This window comes from Podarcis filfolensis (genome assembly GCF_964270895.1).
Source record: "Podarcis filfolensis genome assembly, chromosome: 5".
NCBI classification, from domain to species: domain Eukaryota; kingdom Metazoa; phylum Chordata; class Lepidosauria; order Squamata; family Lacertidae; genus Podarcis; species Podarcis filfolensis.
In genome coordinates this window covers 14826170-14850012 of record NC_139608.1, presented here as the reverse complement: position 1 = coordinate 14850012, position 23843 = coordinate 14826170, and the positions used below count along the sequence as shown (strand labels likewise).

The window sequence follows — 23843 nt, the reverse complement described above, 5'->3', positions numbered from 1 at the left end:
GCCTGAGAACTGAATCTTATCTCATTCGGTTGCAACATCTTGGACATGCTGAACCACCAGGGCTCCTCAACCCCTTGGCTCTCACTCCCCTTTCCTGGGAAGGGTGCCAAGAGTCCACAATAGTCCCAAGAGAGCTTTCTGTACATGCTCAGGAAACACATCATGGGCAGGACTCCTGGAAAAAGAGGAGAAAAGGGGAGGGAACTGGAAGGGGTTTATATGTTTGTGCACATGACTGTGAACCCGTGCATGCTTTTTGTGAGTTATCACACTTGTTCCTTCTACCAGTTCATGGATGGTAGAAATAAAAGCTTTTTCTCTGAAACTATTCCTTGAGTGTCTGTTGACTCCCATGTCCCTTTCCCGGGCGCAATATTTTTCCCACCCGAGGGCAAAGCCTCATAAGGCTACACTGGCAGCATTGCATTCACACTGGACCTAGGCAACATTTGCTGTCAATGACAGGCTGAAAGGCGGTTAAGCCCATTTTGGTCACGTACCCGTAAAATCTCCCTGCAGATGTAGGCAATCCACTCCTCCTTCAAAGTGTTCCCTTTTGTGTTCTTGATCAGATCAGTGACAGAGCCAGCACCACAAAACTCCATCACCAGCTGGCAAAGGAAACAAAAGTGCAATTATTATAATTAAACAGAAAGCATCCTCCGGGTTGCAATAACCCAGTGGAACACACTGCAGTTGGCAACAGGCAACACTGCTGAAAGAGAAAAGCAATCATTAAGTAATGGCAATCTTTCCACTTTCAAGTTTCCCTTGGCCTGGGAGGTTTGAAAATCTGGAAGAATACAAACAGGATGTCAGAACCGCCTTCTTGAGAAAAAGGGTATTTTTACTGGTTATATAATTTCTGCAACATTTTGGAGCACACTGCACACTATACAATGCCAGTCTCATCCATCCCCCGCAACTTCAGGAGGCAGCAGATAATAAATATCCCCATTTAACAGATCAGGAACTGAAGCTGAAAGATAGGAACACTCAGGTCTCCCGTAGAGTTAATGATTCACAATGGATTTGAATACAGATCTCTGAGATCTAATAGTTTCTATAAAAGCTTTAGAAACCAGCAGGGGTCAATGTCATTCCTTCCTTCTGTGTACATGTGAGAGTGCGAAGGGAGGTTGGGTTTTCTCTGAGGAAGAAAGAAGAATGATGTGCAGAGTATGAACAATCACATCAAGATCTTGAAGTAAGTTCCTGTTTCAGATTCCTTCTTACGCAAAAACTAAATTTGATCTCCAGTAGGAAGCCTAGCGTGCTCTGGTCCATGGGGTCACGAAGAGTCAGACACAACTGAACGACTAAACAACAACAACAACAACAACAACAACAACAACAACAACAGAAGCACCTGTGGCTCCTTGCAAAACACCTCCTAAGAAGGATAATTGGGCCCTTCCTTCCTGTATTTTCACTGATAGGCCAAGGCTATGTTTGTTTGAACTGACTTTTGGCTGCAATTTTGTCTGGCCTTGGATTCTGATTTTCCACAATGGGTTTTGACTTAAACGTTGTTGTAGGTCACTTTGAGACACCTTTCTTGAAAATCGGCACACTTCTTTTAAAAGACATAGCTGTATAAATCTATGTTTTCCCACCAGCCAGTCAGAAAACAGGAATTTCTGAAAGTTCGCTCCAGATGCACAAGACAATCCTTTATCGAACATTCTGACTGCAAAGACACACGTATGCAACTACTAGGCTATGCAAAATAAGGGGTCACAGTATATTCAAGTGGCAGGCTGTGTGCATACACCTAACGATGTAATCCAACACACAGTTACGTGGGAGCAAGTCCCACTGAACTCAGTGGGGCTTACTTCTGAATAGATACCATATTTTTTGCTCTATAAGACTCACTTTTTCCCTCCTAAAAAGTAAGGGGAAATGTGTGTGTATCTTATGGAGCGAATGCAGGCTGCGCAGCTATCGCTGAAGCCAGAACAGCAAGAGGGATCACTGCTTTTGCTGCGCACTGATCCCTCTTGCTGTTCTGGCTTCTGAGATTCAGATTATTTTTTTCTTGTTTTCCTCCTCCAAAAACTAGGTGCATCTTATGGTCTGGTGCATCTTATGGAGTGAAAAATACGGTATGTAAAGGATTGCACCGTAAATGAATGCCCTGTTTTACTTTTTAAGAAGTCCAACAGTTATCATACAGACAACCCTTTAAAAACTGGGAAATGACCCGTAAAAAAATCACACACTCTCCCAAGGCTACTCACACTCTCTTCCTGCACCCTTGAGCACTCTCCAGGGCTGGATTTCGATGAAGAGAGGCCCTCGGCTACTCCACTTGTGAGGAACCATCCCAATCCCCCACCCTCACGACTAGAAAAAAATGGAAGAGTGCTATAAACAAAATTGAGTGAAGCCAAGGATGACAATGGGTATTAAAATTTTTGCAATTCACTATTTTCTCCTCTAAAGGAAATAAGATGTTATTGTTAAATACCATGGTGATTTTTAAAAATGCATAAATGTTAAAATTAACACTGAAAAACTTTTGCAATGACTGAACTTTGTGAACCTTTTGTGGAATAAGCATTACTTTTTAGGAAAATGAAATTGTAATGTTCTTTTAAAAAAAAACCTTGAGTTTACAAATTATATTGCCTGGGAAGTGTAAACAATATGATCATGATTACCTGACAGTGTGGCACTTTTAGAATCTACTTTATGTTCTCATTAAACAGTCAGTTTTAAAATACGTATTAAGAAGTAAACTACAACCATCAAATAAAGTAAGACTACAAAGGTTTTTTCCTAGCCTTCCTCATAGCAAAAATAATCCAAAACGTCGTCAAAATTTGTTTGTCCAAGTTTGTCACTTTCAAAAGGCAATTGGAGCAATTGGGCTAAACTGGACCCTGCGGGTCGATTCTAAGGGGGCCCCCGCACCAAGGCAATCTAGATGGATTTTATTTATATCTCTAAGATTTTGCAGAATTTCAAAAAAAATTCAAGCATTGCAGAAAAATTTCATGTTGGGCCCCAGAGCATAAAATTGGGCCCCACTGGCTGGCCCTGACTCTCACAGTTGCTGGGCCCAAGTTGCCTTGCCCTTGCATGGTCTTGGGTTTGCAATTTGGGGAGAGGGGAGACTGCAAGCTGGGGGTGGGTGGGCTGGGGAGGCCCCCTAGATTTAGAGGCCCTAGGCTTCAGCCTACTTAGCCTATGCAGAAATCTGGCCCTAGCACTCTCTCAAGGTGAGCGCAATGGCAGGTGAGATTGCCGGTGTTTGACTTGCAGACACACACACACACACACCCGCTGCAGCCAAGCACGTGAAGCTGAAATTGTGTAAGTTAAATGTGTGTAAGTTGCAAGTCAACAGTATATGTCTATGTCTACATCCCTTCACAATTTCAGAAGTAGCCTTACCTTTACCTAAACGCAATGATGAATGAAACTGCCAGCCCTGGACAAATTGCTCAGGTGATTTAGTTAACAGACTGTCCTTTCAGAACATAATACAGGCTTAATGTGGTAGCACACCTAACTTGAATAATATAATTTAATAGAATAAAGGCAATACGATCTGTAAGAGCAAGACAGAACTGTTTAATCTCGTAGAACTCCCTCCAGCGATATTTCTGACCGTTCTCAAATTCCCATTTTGCTTCCAACCAGCTCCAAACAGAAGAGCTACTTTTACACATTTCTTGTAGGTGCCGGTGCTGCGGTTGCTGCCAAAGCACAGCAGAAAGGTGTGCAAATTCTGCCCACAGGGTTTGGGAATACTGTTTGTTTACAACAGCATGGAAGCGATGTTCCTTGGGAACGGGCTTGCAGCCAAAATGCTGAACTTTGAATAACTGGGATGCATAGGTCCACCTCATGCTAATTTGTATTTTTAAATGTAAAATTAAATTAATGTTAACTCACTCCAATTATAGATGTTTTAAGTGCTAGCATGAACATCACTTTTTTCTGTTTTAAATTAAAGTGCCTTTTCATGTATAGAGATGGTCTTACAGATTCTGATGCACAGCTGGGGCACAAATTATTCACTATTCATGTGGCTCCAGAATGTCATCAGTAACATATAGCTACAATACTTCCATTGATCAGCTGGAGAACACAGCAATTTCACTTGGGCCACTGACATTGGATAGAACCCATATGTCCATCGGGGTAGAGCACGTTTGACCCACCCTGTATGCTAATAGCAAACTCATTCTGCAAGTGTAGACCCTTACATAGCCAAAATGGAGTGACCACTCACAAGGAGGAGTCAACAGGCGCAAAGGAACTCAAAATTTGCAGAAGCACTGAGTCTTATTCAGAGTAGACCCACTGGAATTAATAAACTCAAATTAGTCATGTCATGTCTATTAACTTCAGTGGATCTAATCTGCGCAGGATTAGCAGGGAATACTACCCTGTTATTTTATTCACTGTATTTTATTACCATGCATTAGCAATAATCTTTGTGTACAATTTTTAATTTTCTTTTTTGAAAAAACTTTTGGGGGAGGGGGAAACCTAAACATGGTGGGGAGGGAGGAAACCCAAAATCAGACAGCTGCGGAATAACTAAGATCAGTAGCCATGGAATTCTGGCTGACTCTTGGGTGGGTGAAACAGGGAAAAGAAGTACAGACAGCGACCTTTCTGTACGCAACCAACTGACACACAACTGCCGACACCCGGGTCCTTTTGGACCCGGAAAAGGGCAGAACGGGGCAGGCCTATGCACGCTCCACCAACATGTGGGGGGCCAAGAATGGAACTCCCATGCAAAATGGTCAATGCCTATATCATGGCAGAGGATATGAACAGGAGAAGTCTACCAAGCAGCATTCTGCTGCAGTTCTATTGATATGCTACAACGTGATGGAAAGCAATGTGATAACAAGCATGGAAAACGATGTTGTATTAGTCACAATGGACCTCACTTACAAATCACAACCTGGTATGTCCAGCTCAAATGATCCCCCAAAGATTTTTCTAAAGTATGGGCAAGTTCAGGCAAATGCTGAACCACATGCAGCAATAGATGCCCTCACTCAAAGCCACTGAGAAATGGCTCTTGAGGACTTCAAGGCAATAGAAAATTGCCCCGTGATTACGAACTTGCCTTATGTAAACTGCTGGTAATCTGTTTTATTGAGCCAACAAACCCAAACAGCCTGCAACACCAGGTGATGAAAACTTTGAAAGAAAAAACAAAAAAACTGAAGATTTTGTGTGTGCCCACGAATAACAATACGCAAGCTTATCTGTCTGGAGCACCCCAGCATGGAAAGAATGTAAAATACAGACCATTTGTCTGTAAAGGGCATTTGTCTTCTTACTTCAGGCCAAAAGAGACAGGGAGCATGGCCCTTTATGTACACACGGTTCATAATTAAAAACTGATGAAAAATGAAGATCACATTCCATGACACATTGCAATCATGAAATATTAAAGAGACAGGACCAAGCAATATTAGCAAGATCCAGTTCATCCATTAATTTGAAGGATTGTCTCAATGGTAGTGCCAGCTCACTTCTCTCAAGCCTCCATAACTGCCTGCCCTTGATTTTTCTCTCCTCAAGATTAAATTTTTAACAATATGCACATGAAGCAACCTGTTGGCTTGGTTTATTGGAAGCTTCTAGATATGTAATAAAAGCATCCCAGAAATTAAAAGTAGTCAGCTAAACATACAAGGGTTTCTCATCACTCTGTTTTTTGGTGCTCCTCTAAAGATCCAGAACATACAGAAGGGGATTATTATTTTCATTATTATATCTGTTTATGTCCCTGTTACCTCAAAACAGTTTACATAAAAAATAAATCTGAACATGGCAAATCACAGAACACACTGAAAATAACAGCAGTAAAACATCAATAATGAAGCCACAAAAATTGGTACCATAATAGAAAGCTAGGGAAAAAATCCACAAAAATATTCTGTTGAACCGTGAATTTTCTCAACTATTATTATTAAATATCCAGCCCTAGCAGGTTTTGTCACTGACACAGATGGTGGAATATTGATTCAGAGAGGCTGCCATCTCAATAGGACACTACTGTAAGCACTTGTTGCTAAAAAAGAGGCATTTCCAATTAGCAGTGTCATGGATGTATTAAATGAAAGAGGTGTCAATAATAATGGCAAATGTGACAAAGTGTTCCTGACTACATTAAAACACAAATTCGCCCAAACCAAAATGGGTGCCTGACTTAAACAAAAACAGCACCTCTTTGCCTCTACGCAAAGAGACTGCAGACTATTCGCAAAGACACCATCACTTCAACGTTCTGCCTTTGGAACAGCTGTACTTTCTTGCACTCGTAGCTGAGAGGGAGAAGTACAAAAATGGAGGAAGGACTTTGCAAAGGTAAAGAAGGCTGTTCCCCCTACCCTCCAGAGCTGTGCTGCTGAGGAAAACAAAACAACATGGGCTCAGCCCAATACTGTTTACCATCTGCAGACATCTACTAGTCCTTCCCTTCCCACCGGAAGATGCAAGGAAGCCATGTGTCCTACTTTACTGAACAAAGTCCTGTATTTAAAGGTCTGTCCAGCTCAAGTCCACTTGGTCATTGTGGAGTGAGCAAGTTCTAGCAGATAGGCCCCACTCCCTTGCCTTGGAGGTCCTCAGTGGCTGCGGTTGACTGGCAACTGGCAACCAGCAGCCTGGGATATTTTACTGGCTCTCCATTAGAAGGAACCATTGAAAGATGGGTGAAACAAGGACCCAGGGTCGTATGAGAGCTTGCTGATCAGTTAGCTTCAGATTTGGCCGCTGGATGTTGAAAAATAATAATGCAAAGACTGGTGCCATTTTAGCCTCTGACAGATTGCATAATATACTCCCTTATGAACCCCACAGTTTGGGGAAATTACTAGCCATGGTCATCTCAGTTCCATGGTGGAAGATGGCAGGAATCCTGGCAAATCCACCCCACCCTACCAAGAATATATCCATATTACATGCTCTGCATATGCATTTCTTCCCTCTCAGCCCCCACCCAGCTCCTCATTACGAATCTACCAACCATTCTAAATCTAAACTCTGAGGGTTGCCATGGAAGCAATCCATCCTTAGACAGGAAGGCATGAGCCTCATCCCCTTTGGGAGCGGCTCTGTCACCAGCATTCTGCCCCCAGCTTTCAGTGGCCTGGCCTGGAGCTCTCTGTCTGCCTGAACACTGCAACTCTGCAAACAGCAGACGAGCAGCGAAAAAGCCAACGCCATTGAACATGCATGGCAGTGCTTTTCGGTTAATCACTTCAATCCACCCTAGACAGCAAGGACAGATGACAAACATAAAGCAGAATGGCACCTATATTACCTTGCGGATGTATGCTTTTGTGTTAACATATTGAAATTAAAGAAGGGCTCCACAGCTTGCAATAACATTTCCAGAAGAGGCTCTGGAATACCAATGTGAATGGAATGGATTTTTAATTTTGTACCCCTTACTCTGTTTGGTAACCCTTAGCATTAATTTCCCCCATTGTTCCTACAAAGGTATTACTTAAGACAAGGTCCCGGAATGTAAGATGGCTGGTGCTATGATCTCATTAAATCTGACAAGGCAAGTCCAGGTAGGGCAAAGGAGAGTGATCATGTGGGATGAAGATCACTAAAAATGAGGACAGGGGACCAGGATGGAGCCCTCCCAACCACCCCTTCCAATAAGACAAAAGCCAAAGGGGTGAAAGGAGAACAATCTGGTGAGCTATTGAGTCTGAATTAATAAACAGAGCATGTGGTCGTTGGACACTGTACAGCTAATTGGATGTTAAAGAGTGGAGGGATATATATTTGCAGGGCAGTCTATGAGTATTTGGGAGATAAATTTTATTTCATGTCTACAATGCGCTCTGTGCTCTTCGGATGCAGTAGAGTGTAAGCATACCTGAGTGAATGGCTCTAATTCATGCACCAATAAATACAATGATGGGGATGCAGGTGGCGCTGTGGGTTAAACCACTGAGCCTAGGGCTTGCGGATCAGAAGGTTGGCAGTTCGAATCCCCGCGACGGGGTGAGCTCCCGTTGCTCGGTCCCAGCTCCTGCCAACCTAGCAGTTCGAAAGCACGTCAAAGTCGAAGTAGATAAATAGGAACCGCTCCAGCGGGAAGGTAAACGGTGTTTCCGTGCGCTGCTCTGGTTCGCCAGAAGCAGCTTAGTCATGCTGGCCACATGACCCGGAAGCTGTACGCCGGCTCCCTCGGCCAATAAAGCGAGATGAGCGCCGCAACTCCAGAGTCTGTCATGACTGGACCTAATGGTCAGGGGTCCCTTTACCTTTAAATACAATGATACATCCATCTATATTTATTCTCCTGCCCTTTTTTTTTTTTACATTCTAGGCTCTGAATAAGCTCTGAATAATTCTACAGTTTTCACCTCTTCCAGGTTCTATGAAATAATATAAAAAGGATGGTGCTTCCCCTCTGCCAGAGTTAGTCCCCTCTGCCATGGCTACTGGTGAGATTTATTCAAGCAAGGCAATATAGAGAGATGGAAGGTGAGGCAAAGCAAGGCAAGACAGAGTTGAAGTGAGGCAAGGCAGGGATAAAGAAGAATGGAGGCAGATCTGTAGTGGGGGAACAGAGTCCCGCTATTGTTCTGATCTCAATGCCTGAAAGTGTTCATAGGCCAGGAGTGGTTAGTCAGGGATGGCCCCGAAGGCATTGCTGGACTCCAGCTCCCATCAGTCCCAGCCTGCATGGTCAGTGATGATGGGCACTGTACTCCAAATAACCTCTGGAGGACCATAATTTAGCTACCCTGGTCTAGGCCCAGGCCCGTGCAGAGGTAGGGGGCAGCTGAGAACACTTGCCCTAGGCTTTGGAGGTCTAAGCAGGCCAGGGAGCCCCATCACAGCCCTGCCAGATTGACACTGTCATGCCAAGAACACCCAGCTGACGAGGGACTACAGACAAGCTCTGCACGGGCCTTGGCTAGCCCTTAAAATGGATCCTAGCAACCCTGTTCTCCTGATTCTTATGTTCACACAACAGGCCAGGGATCTGTGAGACGAATCCAACCCTTGTAGCAATTTCGCCTGTCCCCTGGCGATCTTACTAAATTTTAACCAAGGTGTAATTTGTTTTGTCCATGGAGTTTTGAATTTTGAATTATGGTGCTGGAGGAGACTCTTGAGAGTCCCATGGACTGCAAGAAGATCAAATCGATCCATTCTTAAGGAAATCAGCCCTGAGTGCTCACTGGAAGGACAGATCGTGAAGCTGAGGCTCCAATACTTTGGCCACCTCACGAGAAGAGAAGACTCCCTGGAAAAGACCATGATGTTGGTAAAGATTGAGGGCACAAGGAGAAGGGGACAACAGAGGACAAGATGGTTGGACAGTGTTCTTGAAGCTACCAGCATGAGTTTGACCAAACTGTGGGAGGTAGTGGAAGACAGGAGTGCCTGGCGTGCTCTGGTCCATGGGATCACGAAGAGTCGGACACGACTAAACGACTAAACAACAACAATTTGTTTATTTTTAATCCTCACAATTTCTCTCTTAAAAGAAAATGAAAGCAGTGTTTTCTAAGAACAATAAAGTGAGATGTTCCATGCGCTGATGTTACTTCCCTCTTTTGGATTTTGTACGTGACACCCTGGCTATGCCCGAGTGCACACAGGCTCTATACCCGTGAAGACCTCACTGTCAAAGAGTACCAACTCTATTATGGAACTTGTTGTGGAGGTTGGCTTGACAGAAAACTACACCCACTGGGCCTCTCTATCCCTGGAGCCTGACAAGGGCTTGTGTTGTCCTGCACTTTAATGCTTATTCAGAACAGCTGTACCTGCCTTTCCACTGCTCAGGGCAGCTTATGGCAAGCTAAAAGCAATTACAGAACATTTTCATGAAAATTGCAAATATTATAAAATGTGTGCAGCGAAAATAGAAAGATGCACTTCAAGGATGGTGGCAATAAAATATGTCAGAAACCTGCTCTTTCGAAGAGATCCTAATCTGCACTGAAAGAACTCTGCCTTTTCACTATTATTATTTCTTGTACCACTTCATCCGAGTGTTGATAAAGAGAATAACTCTGGCGTTATCGGCAAAGAGTTTTATTCCGACAAAGGCAAGAGGGGGAAATAAACAAGCATTTTTATCTCCAGAGCAGGAAGAACAGAATTCTCACGAGTTCTAATTCAATCAGGCAACAAAAAACGTAGTGGTTTAGTGAATCACGTGGGTCAAAATACATAGCGCTGCTTTCAACTATGGGCCCATAGGATGCCTTCTGACTGTCATCTGATTCACACATGAGCCCCATGTTTGCAAAACCTGCATCAGGCTACCACTGTTAACCTTCAATCCAGGGTTCACACTGATGTCAACACAGGTGGCAAATCGTGCTAGGGATTATGGAGTGCAGGGGGGCACAGGGCAGACATGACACAGGTGGCAAACCTGTTCCCTATAGCATTTAACACCCTACAGGTTTTATTTAGCATGGAATACTATATATACAACAAAGGTCCGTAATAGCAAAAGCTATGGTTTTCCCAGTAGTGATGTATGGAAGTGAGAGCTGGACCATAAAGAAGGCTGATCGCCGAAGAATTGATGCTTTTGAATTATGGTGCTGGAGGAGACTCTTGAGAGTCCCATGGACTGCAAGAAGATCAAACCTCTCCATTCTTAAGGAAATCATCCCTGAGTGCTCAATGGAAGGACAGATCCTGAAGCTGAGGCTCCAATACTTTGGCCACCTCATGAGAAGAGAAGACTCCCTGGAAAAGACCCTGATGTTGGGAAAGATTGAGGGCACAAGGAGAAGGGGACGACAGAGGATGAGATGGTTGGATAGTGTTCTCGAAGCTACCAGCATGAGTTTGACCAAACTGCGGGAGGCAGTGGAAGACAGAAGTGTCTGGCGTGCTCTGGTCCAGGGGGCCACGGAGAGTCGGACACGACTAAACGACTAAACAACAACAACTATATATAACTGTGGTTGCTGAACCTCAAAGAAGAATATTGTACAGCTGGAGAAGAATTCAGAAAAGGGCAGCCAAATGGGACTAGAGCAACTCCCTACAAGGAAAGGTTACAATATAGCTCAGTTGGTTAGAGTGTGGTGCTGGTAACAGCAAGGTTGCAGGTTCGATCCCCTGTAAGGGACAGCTGCATATTCCAGCATCACAGGGGGCTAGACTACATGATCCTCAGGGTCCCTTCCAACTCTTTGATTCTATGATTTGCGACTTTTAAGTTTAGGGAAAGGGTGGGTAAGGGAGGCGTGTGAGAACCAGTGTGTAAAATTGTCTGTGATGTGGATAAAGAGAATCGGGAGAATTCCCACCACCACCCAAATAATATAATAATTTGGGGGCATCCAATGAAGCTGACTGGTGAAAGATTCAGGACAAAAGGAAGTAGTTATTCTCACGGTGCATAATCAAACTACGGTATTCGCTGTAAGAGGATGCAGTGATGGCAACCGACAGGGAGGGCTTTAAATGGCTTTTCGGCAAATTCATGGAGAAGGTTAAATAGCCACAATGGCGGTGTACTAACTCCAGAATCTGACGCAATATACCTCTGAATACCAGTTGCTGGGGACCACAATTGAACACAGCACTGTTAAACACAAGTTCTGCTTGCAGGTTTCATACAGACATCTGGTTGGCTACTGTGAGAATAGGATGTTGTAGCACAAGATAGGTCTTTGGTCTGATCCAGCAGCTTCTTCTTCTGCAGCATTCTTAATGCACAATATTTTTTATGGAAACAGTGTCTGTTTCAAACCTGAGCTTAAGCTATGCTAGAAGAAACGGAAGTGTTGTTTCTTTATAGCAATATGCAGGTGATCTAGAGCATCTGAGAAACACAGCCCTTAAAAAGGAAGCACACAGATTCCTGAGGCAAGGAAACAATAAATCCTTCACGGTTTTCTGCAAAATGTCACAGGGATTTTGAATATCCCATGTAGATAAGCCAAAGAAAATAAACGCTGTTTGTAAAAAGAAGAAGAGGAGGAAGGAAACACTGCATACCCAAAGCTGATCATCCATTCCTGGGGGGTTCTTCTTAATGAAAGCACCATAGTAAGTAGCAATATTTCGGTGATGCGAGTATTTCTTTAGCATGTTAATTTCTTGCTTAATCTCTTCCTCTTCATCCTGGATAAAAAAGAAATATAATCAGTGTCACCAAATCAACAACAGGCTTATTTCCAGGCATTATTTCTCTTCGTCTTAATCATAATTGGTTCATTTTTATCTTCATCCCTCCCCAACCCTTCTCCCTTTCTTATAATGAAAAATCCTCATTCACAATCTCAGTACATAAAGTTGAGCGCCAATGAAATGCCACGGAAAGCTAAGCGCACTTGGGTTGGTTGTATTCAAAGGCTCCCATCTGTGAATGGACAAGGTTTCGACCAATGAAAAAGACTCCTTCCACCAGCGGAAGCAACCTCTGGATACAAGACACTCAACGTTCGAAACTCCAGTTGTTCTAGGCACTTTTGTGACAGGGAATTTCATTAATGCAAGCAGTTTCTGAGCCCTGGTCGCAGTACTGAGCCTAAGATTTCAGATTAAAAGCTGCCACTGCTGGATGAAAAGGAGGACCTTTTTCTGCCTCCACACTTCCAGTCACTCTCTGAAGACTGAAGAAGGGACCCTCATAAGAATATTAGGGGGGCGGGCAGAGGAAGTATGGCTTTGTTTTTGTTTTTTTGCAGTCTTCAGATGAGGACTAGACCATGTGAAAAATGAACATAAGATCTTAGCTGCAGTTCATTCACTTTCAGCTTTGTATTCTTGTTATTAAAAAAGCACACCCAGACACTCCATTGTGGCGCCCTTAACCTAGGTTTAAAGTGCCATTTAGCTCCTAACTTTCATATTTCAGTTTCTAACACTGAATTCAGTTTATTAAAGCATGCTATGCCTAGGACTGCAGCCTGGATGTTTAAACTGAGAGCAATTAAAATTCAATATGGATAGTGTGTTAGTTGCAACAATGTATAATTTATTTTACAGTCGTACCTTGGTTCTCGAACGGAATTCATTCCGAAAGTCCGCTTGACTTCCAAAAACTTTGGAAAACCAAGGTGCGGCTTCCAATTGGCTGCAGGAGCTTCCTGCACTCAATCGGAAGCCGCATTGGACGTTCAGCTTCCAAAAAACGTTTGCAAATTCCAGGTTTGCAGCATTCTGGAGTCAAAACGTTCGAGAACCAGGCTGTTCAAAAGCCAAGGTACGACTGTATTTTATTCAGATATTAACAAACCTTCGTAGAAAATATAGCAAGGTGGCTCGCAACATAAAAATGTACTACTACAGTATGTTTTTTCTCAATTCTGTGAGAACATCAACATCATGTCAATAAATACTTGTTGGTTAAAAAAAAATCGAATTACAAAAGCCTTAGTTTTTAGAAGACAGCTAGAAGAAAACTGGGATGATTCATGCTCCAATTTCTATTGGCAAGAGGTTTCCCAGGTCAGGGTGTGCCGGACTAAAGGCTCAGTCCTTGCTGAAAGCAAACTGAACCCTAGGTGGGGGCATGAAAAGAGCCCCATCCAAAAATCTCAGTGATCAAGGTGGAACATAAGTAATGAGGCAGTCCTTAAAGTACTCTGGGCCTAAGGAGTTTAGGGCTTTGTGAATTAACAGAAGAAGCTTGAACCTTGTCTGGTACGAAATAGGCATTCAGGAAATTAGCAATTCTCGCAGCAACCTGTTCCTTTGATCAAAGGGTGCCTTTCTCCAAGGACCCCCCTCAAACTGAGGCTAGCCCTGCTTCCCAGTGAATGGCAGGCCCTTTTCAATCATTCTATTTGTAGACTCTTGGACATTTCTTAAAGGGTATTCACAATATTATTGACTATGGTATCCTTCCAAGCTAGCTGGCTGGGATGTGACTTGAGTGAGCACCATTTTGACATCCACTTGGAACCACTGGTTGATGTCATCTGAAGATTTGGAGTGAAGTGACATGCAGTTACAGTGGTACCTCGGGTTACATACGCTTCAGGTTACAGACTCCGCTAACCCAGAAATATTACCTCGGGTTAAGAACTTTGCTTCAGGATGAGAACAGAAATTGTGCTCTGGCAGCACGGCAGCAGCAGGAGACCCCATTAGCTGAAGTGGTGCTTCAGGTTAAGAACAGTTTCAGGTTAAGTACGGACCTCCAGAATGAATTAAGTACTTAACCCGAGGTACCACTGTATACCTATCCCGACGAAAATCTGCTGTTTATTCTAAAAGCAGTCAGGCTTAAAGCTCCCGTTCCAATGTATCGTTGAACCAGGAGCCAGATATGAGCACCTGTATACAATGGTATCTTGACTTCTGAACAGCATAGTTCTTGACCGTTTCGGCTCTCAAATGCCGCAAACCCAGAAGTGACTGTTCTGGTTTGCGCACTGTTTTTGGAAGCCAAACGTCCGACCAGGATTCTGATCGGCTGCAGGGGCTTCCGGCTGCCAATCAGAAGCCACGCTTTGGTTTGACTTCCGGAACGGATTCCGTTCCACTTCCAAGGTGCGACTGTAGTCAGCAAATTGAGACTTCTCTGTCTGAGCCAAAAGAAAAATGGCTGCCAGAAGACAAAGCAAGTGTGAGCCAGAAGAACCCACAACGTTCAGAGAAGGGAGTATGAGTGTGTAAGTGACAGAGGAGTGGATGGATGTGCTGCTGAAGCAGCAGCATGTGTGAGAGAAAGTGGGGGTGGGGAGAGAAGGGGATTGGCTTAAATCCTGTATTTAATTGTCTTCTTTTTAATACAAGCTCTCCCTGAAATCTCACGCTGCATTTTCAGGCACAAAATCTGAGAATGAGGCTTAAAAACATGGTGTGTGATTTTTCGTGAATTAAGACTCTTATTAAGTAAACCCCGAAGTGCTTATGCTTCCGAAAGCTTTAGCGATTCTACACTATCTTCCCCTGTGGCCTTTTGGCAAGCACGTAGTTTATTTTCCTCCTATTAAAGGAATAACAAGCTTAATACCTTGAAAATCCCTGTTCCTTTTTTGTCATGCAAATTCCTCAGTGACCATATTTATGCATTTTCTGCAACGCATCTTCTAGCCACACAACAGCTCAATGCACCCAACTCTGGGTTCTTGCAAGGTGAAACAATTCAGGGCTCAGAATATCAAAGGCTCCCACGCACCGAGTTGTGGCATACGTCTTTCTATTGCTATTGGTAAAAAATATCTCATTCTGAGCAGTGTTTCTTGATCCAGTGAGTTCCAGCTCAACCCTGGGTGGAAGAATGCCATCTAGTAAGATGACACCCAGAGGACTTGTACCAGGGGAGGGGTGAAGGAATAGAAGAGATTCATTTACCGTATTTTTCGCTCTATAGGACGCACCGGACCATAAGATGCACCTTGTTTTAGAGGGGGAGAACAAGAAAAAAAAAATCTCCCCCTCTCTGCTCAGCGCCCCTTTAGCGAAGCGGCAGAAGAAACGGAGCCCCTTCTGCTCTTCCGGCTTCAGCAAAAGGAACCCGAAGCCTGCAGAGCGCAGCGGGAACTCGTGCTGTGCTCCACAGGCTTCAGGCGGCTATCCCTGAATCCGACCCCTCTCGCTCTCCAGCCTTCAGCGAAAGCAATGTGAAGCCTTCAGAGGCTTCGCGTTGCTATCGCTGAAGCCAAGGAGCCTGCATTTGCTCCATAGGACGCACACACATTTCCCCTTAATTTTTGGAGGCATAAAAGTGTGTCCTATAGAGCGAAAAATAAGGTATTTTCTCAAGCTATGCGTTTGAACAGATTCTGCAGAATTATCCCTCGAAAGCACCTGGGGAAGGGGCAGAGCAAAGACACAACAAGCTTGCCAGCTTAGGACAGCCACTCATACCTCTCAGCTAGACTAATCGGACAGCGACAGCCATCAAAGCGGGCATGGTTGATTGATGCTGGAAAATGAGGGTAGGCAAGCAAGTGGCGGTGTCTGCGCCTCCTTGTTGACGTCCTGCTTGCTCATCAAACTGGGCGCAGAAGGACCATAACTCATAAGCAGAGCACCTGTTTTGCATGCAGAAGGTCCCAGGTTCGGTCCCCAGCATCTCCAGGTAGGCCTGGGATTCTCCCCTTCCTGAAAAACTGTAAAGAAGCTGCCAGGTCAGTGCCGACAAAACTGAGCTAGATGGGCAAAGTGTCTGACACAGAATAAGGCAGCTTCCTATCCAAGCTAGATTCACAATGAGCTGCAGCACAGCAACTTGAGGGTCAACTATAGGTTCTTGCATGACGGTGAGCCTGCTGCTGACTAAGGATGCCAATCATTGCTTTTTAAACGAAAAAGGGTCCACTTCCCTTCCCATCTAAATCCACAAGTGTTCTCTTGCTATGCAAACCAATGGACGGCAAAACTGAGGTTTCAATATTTGACGGAGCTGCACACTGTTCAGTAGATTACACAATCATAAAGTCAAGAAAAGAATAATACATTACCCCAGTGACATCCATGACTTTAATAGCTGCAAGCTGTCCTGTTTTGACATGGCGACCCTAGGAAAGAAGAAATAAAGGAATCACTTAGCTGTCCCAGTTATGCAATGATGGAAGGATTCTGCCACAAACTCCCACTCCACCAGCCCTGGTGTACTCAGCGCGTGCTTCTCCTGGGAATATGGCAGTTAATAGCTCCATTCCCACTAGAAACTCACTAAAAATTCAGGAAGCAATAACATTCTCATTGCCCATCGGTGTGCATGCCAACACATTGTCGTTCATTCTCCTATGAGTCATTCTGCTATTTCACCATACAATCTGCTTCACGCCTCCACTGGATTCCCTCTGCAACTTGGGAAGGTGATACAGATACAGCACAGTCGGGCCAGGATCAGTGCAATATGCTCAAACGGTCTTGCCCCAGCGAGCAACCTGGCTGCCAAATTCTGAAGTTTTCGAACCGTCTTCAGAGAAAGTCCTATGCCAAAGCTGATGGAAGGGATTCTGTGCCACTGAGGCCACCTGAGCCTCAAGCGACAGCCAAGGACCCAGAAGTACCTGCAAGCTGTATACCTGCTCCTTCAGAGGCAGTGCAACCCCTGCAAGAACAGGCAACCTCCCATCCAAGGGGACGGCAACTAGGATCACACCCACCCACCATACACAACTGCTATGTTCAGAATGAAGGAAGTGTCCACTGGTGCTAATGAGAGTTGCCCTACCGGCCTGGGGGAACAGCTTCGGTGGAGAGGGCAATTTTAATTAGGAATACAGTGCCGGAGGTAAGGGTTAACACCCCCTCCAGCTGCCTTTTTCTTTCATACATACATACATATATATATATATATATATATATATATATATATATATATATGAAATGCAGCGACACATTTCATGTATCATCTAGCTGGGCCTGAAGCCTTTAGGTTCCTTTTCATCTTCCATATAATGGCAAATACGCAGGAGGACACTTAAGGATTTAGAGACTATTGTTCTTTCATACTAGATTTTTTCTTCCTAGCCTGAAGCAGATTTACTTTGTGGCTGAACACACAAGCAACTAATAATACACCTCGGAGCCGGCACTTTGATGTTAAATAAGGTCCTGGATATGGAAAAATTAGTAGATTAGCCTCATTCCACATGGAACGAAATGACATAACTGTCAACCTTTGACAGGATGAGCCCTTACAATTTGAGGGAAGCTGCAAATGAGAGTCACATTCCTATTCTGAGAAGGAAACGCCAAATCTTGTTACAATTCAAATTACTTGCCCCCAAACCTGGGAAACGGGGAAGAGGAATCCCAACCGATTTATCGGGTAATTACCACCGCCCGTTACCACTGTAATTTTGTGATTCACATTTAAGGCAGACATATTGGATTTTTTCCAACACTGTTGTTACCTTCGCAGACTGCCCCTTGCACAATGGAACTTCTCCCTCCTCACCTCTTCCCTGAACGCCCCCCTCAAATCTGCCCTAGAGGTTTGGGGGACCCTCAGAGCAGATTTTGGAGGGGGTGGGAGAGAAGAAGAGGAAATCCCATTGTGTAAGTGGAACATCTGCAGTGTTGCAGACAACCCATTGCATTTTGAAGCACAAGGGTATTTTCTGATGTAATGAGATCTTCCTCATACTGAAGAGAAGTTAAGTATGCAAACAGTGCAGTGAAAAAGGAAACAGCTGGGCAAAACAGTGTTCTTATTTTAACAGTAGTGGCTTTCTTTCTTTCTTTCTTTGCAGAGTATGGATATCGTATGTTAAATATATGCTTATATCCTTGTATATTTGCATTTCAGTTCTATCCCTTCCTCCTTTTCTTCGATCAGAAATAAACCCTGTTATAATTATAACAAGTATTTCCAAGTCACCTTTAAAGACTGCAACACTTCTAAGACGGCTTACACAAATAACAACTTTGCAATAAAACATTTGGCTTAAATTGATTTCTTCTTCTCACCGCGTTTCTCAAACTTGGGTTCCCAACTGTTGTTGGATTGCAATTCCCATCATCTCTAGCTAGCGGGACCAGCGGTCAGGGACGATGGGACTTGTAGTCCAACAACAGCTTGAGACCCGGAGATAGAGAACTGGTAGCTTTATCATTTAAATTCATTTATTGTGTTGTTTCGTGAAATTGTGAGGTGCCTCGCACCCTCAAAAGGGCAGTACAAGGCACCTCGCGATATTACAACTAATTTTGTAAATAAATAGTCGAACTGGCAAGGGAAGCCAAGTGTAAGTAGTTTCATGAGGAAAATGCTAGGTGATTGATTCACGGAGAGGCCTACTGCCTAGCAGCAGCAGCCCTCCTCACAACACGAGAGCGGCAGTGACTCTGCTAAGGCCACGGATTATTGGCTTTCTCCTTCCAGGAGACCCATGCGGTAAATTCCCAGGCTGGGCCTGGCGCTGAACTCTTCATCACTGTATGGAAGGAAACTAGGTCACTGCAGAGGATCCCAGAGTCCTGAGGGAACGTTCAGTGTGCCAGGGCACACACACACACACACACACACAGGCAACAGAAGGGGAAGCGAGGACAATCAGAGCTTGGATGGTGTAGATCTAAAGCTTTTCAAGCAAGCACCTTTTGTAAAGGAGCAACAGAGCACACCCACCCACACGACACACACAGTACCGAGATTTTCTCTCTCTTCCAGGAAAGCAGTACAAAATAACTGTTGGTGGCTGGCGTGCTCATGCATTTTGCATCGGCTCTTAAAAGCTTTTACTGGATCACATTGCAGTCAGTTCTGCCCACCACCTCCCAAATGCTGCTCAAAAATTGTGGTAAGTTTGCGACGCTCTGAGGTATTTTAAAGGATGCCCAATATAGAACACAGGTTCCTACACTCAAGGCTGTGTGCTGCCATTCCACAGGAATGCCGGGAAGGGAGAAACGAAGGACATGGTATGGGCCGGATTCAGTTTCTTGGAAATCTCGGCTTCCATTTGAAAAGTGCCTGTTTCAAACCTTTATCTTTGAAAGTGTATGGTGGGGTTAATGCCTGCTGAAATTCTCAGAAGTCAGAAGTACACAGGAACATGACAGGATATATTATATATATTATAAATACATTATATATAATATAATATATATATTATATTATAATATACATATATACACACGCACACAGAGAGAGAGAGTAATACCTCGGGTTGAATGTGCTTCGGAATGAGCGCATTCAAGTTGCGCTCCGCAGCAACCCGGAAGTAACGGAGTGCGTTGCTTCCGGGTTTCGCCGCTTGCGCATGCACAGACGGTCAAAGTGACGTCACGCGCATGCGCAGAAGCGGCGAAAAGCGATGTGCGCATGCGCAGACCTGCCGTCACTGGTTACGTTTGCTTCTAGATGCGAACGGGGCTCCTGAACGGATCCCGTTCGCATCTAGAGGTACCACTGTGTGTGTGTGTCTGTGTGTGTGTGTATATATCCTTCATCAAGGATGAGCATGGTTCTTCCCCCACCCCCCACATTCTCATCCTATTCTCACAACAATCCTGTTATGTAGGTTAGGCTAAGAAAGAGTGACTACCTTGTAGTCCCTCCAGGAACTTCACAGCTGAACGGGGATTTGCAGTGGCGTAGCGTGGGTTGTCAGCACCCAGGGCAAGGCAAGTAATTTGCGCCCCCTAACCTGTGGATTTGCGCCCCCTAACCCGTGGATTTGTGCCCCCTAACCCTAACCCCCAGATGTTGCGCCCGGTGCGGCCGGCCCCCCCTGCACCCCCCACGCTACGCCACTGGGGATTTGAACCCAAGTCTCTGTAGTCCTAATGCAACTTTCGGAGCTCGGTGCCACACTTGTCTCTCAGAGGTCTGTAGAGCTTTCTGCCACCATCAGTTTACTAGCAAAGCCAGCATGAAACTATAGAACTTTTTTCAAACTGGGAAAACGTAATCAAATGTGCTCAATTGCAAAATGTACACAGGTTGTAGAATTCAGCTTCTCCAACACCACAAACACAGCGAATTTAAATTTATTTATTAATGCATTCCTGATATCAAGGCTGCACACCCATGACCTTCAAAAGAAAAACATGGATTTCATAAAAGAAGCAAGATGAGATGGCTTAAAAAAGAAGTAGTGTGTCTAATTCTCTATTATGAAGAGAACTGAATTTGCACTCAACAGCGACGTATACCTGTGAAAAACAAACCTAGCTTAACTTAAGCTTCAGCAAAGTGGCATCAGAACCCTTCACACTGTTCTCTGGGTGCAAATAATGGTATATATGAATGGGATTTGGGCTAATGAGAGTCCAAAGAATCTTGAAGGAACCAGGCTGGCGATGGCTCAGTTGCAGCTGACCTAAAAAGCCAGTTAGCATTCCAGCAGAGTGGCACTGTCTGCTTTAGGCAGGCGCCCTTCTCATGGAACTGCCTAATGCGCTGGCTTCTCCTCAAACGACTGTGTGAAGCATGCCAATGCGCTTCTCCTGGCAAGAAAATGTTTTGCCTCCTAATGAGAGCCAGCCTGAAACCAGGGTGAACTGAGGTCATCTGGATGAATTTTCATAGCCTGAGCTGAGTAGTGCCTAATTTTTTAAAAAAAATGAATGAGAAGCTGTTCCCAAATCAGATATTAAGAGTAGGATACAGACAAGGCACACGGACCATACTGGAGTTGTGTCTTTCAGCCTATTCATTAATTATTTTTTATCATTTATTAATTCCTGTATCGCCCTTCATCTGAGGATCACAGGGCAGTTTATAATCGAGAAACACAAAAATACGTAACACAGTTACAAATGAAAACAATACTCTCCCCCCCTCCAGTTTAAAAGGACACAGATTGTTTAATTAGTCACAGATATGCAACGGTGGCACCAGGCTAGCATCCCTGGGGACAGCATTCCACAAGCCGGGAGCCACCACCGAAAAGGCCTCTTTCTTGAGTGGTTTTACCACTGCCTCCTTCAAGTAGGCAGGAACCTCAAGGAGGCATTGATTACCTCCCTGGCCCAGCCATAACAGGACTAGACAGTGCTCGGGACACCTCTTGAGATTAATCATTTATACCACATCATCCAATACTCGAATTATCCTTTATACATTTGAGGCTGATCTACTTAATTACAGAATTTTAGATGTCTGGAGGTGGAGGATCCTAACAGGGATTCAGAGGTCAGGGATTTGAGAATTACATTGGCATTTCTATCTAGCTCCCATCATTCTCTACATCATTCAAACACTGGTGCCATTAATATACATCAGATTTTACAAAGTTTCACATGCAAAAGATTTGGGAGGAAAGGATGCTTCCCATTAGGATCCTAAAGTTTCGGTTCAACCAAGAAGAAAACAGCAAAGGGAGAGTTGGAGGCAAAGGTTTCAAATCCCCCCTCCCCACATCCCACTGAGACATAAAAGGCAGGCAAAAATTCTACAAGTAAAACTTTCTTTCCTGCTACAAAGGATGGAATTGGAACATTCTGCCTGTTGCATTTCTGTCTTCCAGACAGCTGGGCAAAGCACGAGAACCCTGCCTGGAGAAAAATGTGGAACAGGTGCAGAGGCAAGCCAAAATGGCACTCTTCAGATGTTGCTGGATTGCACCCTCGATCATCCCCTGACCATTAGCCATGCTGCCTGGGGCTGTTAGTTGAAATTCAACAGCATCTAGAGGGAATAACTGTTACTACCCCTGCTCCCAGTAGTGATGTTTTCCCAGTAGTGATGTATGGAAGTGAAAGCTGGACCATAAAGAAGGCTGATCGCTGAAGAATTAATGCTTTTGAATTATGGTGCTGGAGGAGACTCTTGAGAGTCCCATGGACTGCAAGAAGATCAAACCGATGGTTGGACAGTGTTCTCAAAGCTACCAGCATGAGTTTGACCAAACTGTGGGAGGCAGTGGAAGACAGGAGTGGCTGGCGTGCTCTGGTCCATGGGGTCACGAAGAGTCAGACACGACTAAACAACACCACCCCTGCTCCAATGCAGGGTGATAGCTGTTGGTGAAGGCTACTCTATAAGAAAAAAAAAACTAGTTCAAGGAACTAATTCCCTCCCACAGCAAAATGAAACTCTGAATTTGATGTGTGCCCAATCCTTACCTGGAAGCGTTGCAAGACACTTCCAGTTGTGCTGGTTCATCACAAATATGGTTCAGCAAGAGGCTGAAGTGGTTTTAATTCAGTTGCATTCCATCAAACTTATGCTTAACTCACGATGCGCTTCTAGGTTTGCATTCTTAGACATGTTGTGATTCTCCTACAGCAGGCATCCCCAAACTCGGCCCGCTAGATGTTTTGGGACTACAATTCCCATCATCCCTGACCACTGGTCCTGTTAGCTAGGGATGATGGGAGTTGTAGTCCCAAAACATCTGGAGGTCCAAGTTTGGGGGTGCCTGTCCTAGAAGTTTCAAGAGAGGACAGGTGAAAATGTCCAGCTAAATCATGGGTGACTGACAGGTGCCACAAGCAGAACAGCAAGCATCAGTTTATGGCAGTCTAGGGACATTTCTGCAGCATGCCTCTTCCCAGTAGGTGGTTCATCAGCAGGCGATGCAGAAAACCATTCCAAGACCCAGGAGTCTGTATATGTATTGTAGTATGTCCTAGGAGTTATGCCTCTCACATACCTTGGACACAGCGGCTGACACATTTGACCAGAAAGGCTGGCCACTGCTCAAAGAGTCAGTGCATTTTCACAGCTGACCCTACCATTGGGCAGGATGAGGTGGTCCAGCTCAGGCAGCAGATTTGGGGTGCTGTGAAGCACTATGAATGGACAGTCATTTATTTAGTTAGTTACACTTGCTAGGTGCCTCATCCAACGAGGTCTTCCATTGTTTGGGTTTTATGACATGTTCATCACCCTGGGAGAAACCGCTTGCATTTTCTGCCTCAGGCACCAGATGTCTTCAACCATCTCTGCTTCAGCCAAATACTATCTTCCAACTCAAATCTATTCATTATCGTAGCCCACTAAGCTCATCAAACATGCATCCTTGTATCTGATTCTTTATCAATATCAAGGTTTCTGCTTTACATTGTTGTGTGTGCGCATGATGTTGTTGGCATAGCTTTCCTCCCCCCGATATGCTGTCAAAGCTTATTTGGGTACAAACCCAAACTCAACTCACAGCTTATCCGAGTGAGAATGTCAAAGCTGTTGTTGTTTTTGATTGAGCACTCATCTGAGCATGAAGCGATCCCTCTAATTACCTTTAAAACATTACCTAGCTATCGCTAACTCAAGAATGTCATGAGTGTTATGTGGACGTTACTCAGATTCCCACAAAACGAGGGCAGTGACAGAGAAAGTTTAGAGTGGCAGATCTGTGTGTAATCTGCAGAGTTTTTCAAGACAAAGGAATTTTGAAGGTTATGTATACACCTTATAAATATTCATCAGCGCTGCATATAATCTCAGAGTGGCCCTCGGCGTTCCCGAGCTGTACATTTTAAATGTA

The 23843-nt window shown here is 44.4% G+C and overlaps 1 protein-coding gene across 9 annotated transcripts in view; it reads right to left on the bottom strand.

Moving 5' to 3' along the window:
- The window catches only part of TNIK (TRAF2 and NCK interacting kinase), a 291700-nt gene that overhangs the window by 118515 nt on the left and 149342 nt on the right, over positions 1 to 23843 (bottom strand). For all 9 annotated transcript variants that reach the window (XR_014547950.1, XM_083613076.1, XM_083613082.1 and 6 more), the window contains 3 exons: positions 16413 to 16469; positions 11992 to 12117; positions 501 to 611 (listed from right to left, as the gene is read on the bottom strand). Coding sequence is in view for 8 of the 9 variants with exons in the window: in XM_083613076.1 (XP_083469202.1) it covers positions 501 to 611; positions 11992 to 12117; positions 16413 to 16469 (294 nt within the window). In the remaining variant the exon portion in view is untranslated. The remainder of the gene's footprint in view (positions 1 to 500; positions 612 to 11991; positions 12118 to 16412; positions 16470 to 23843) is intronic.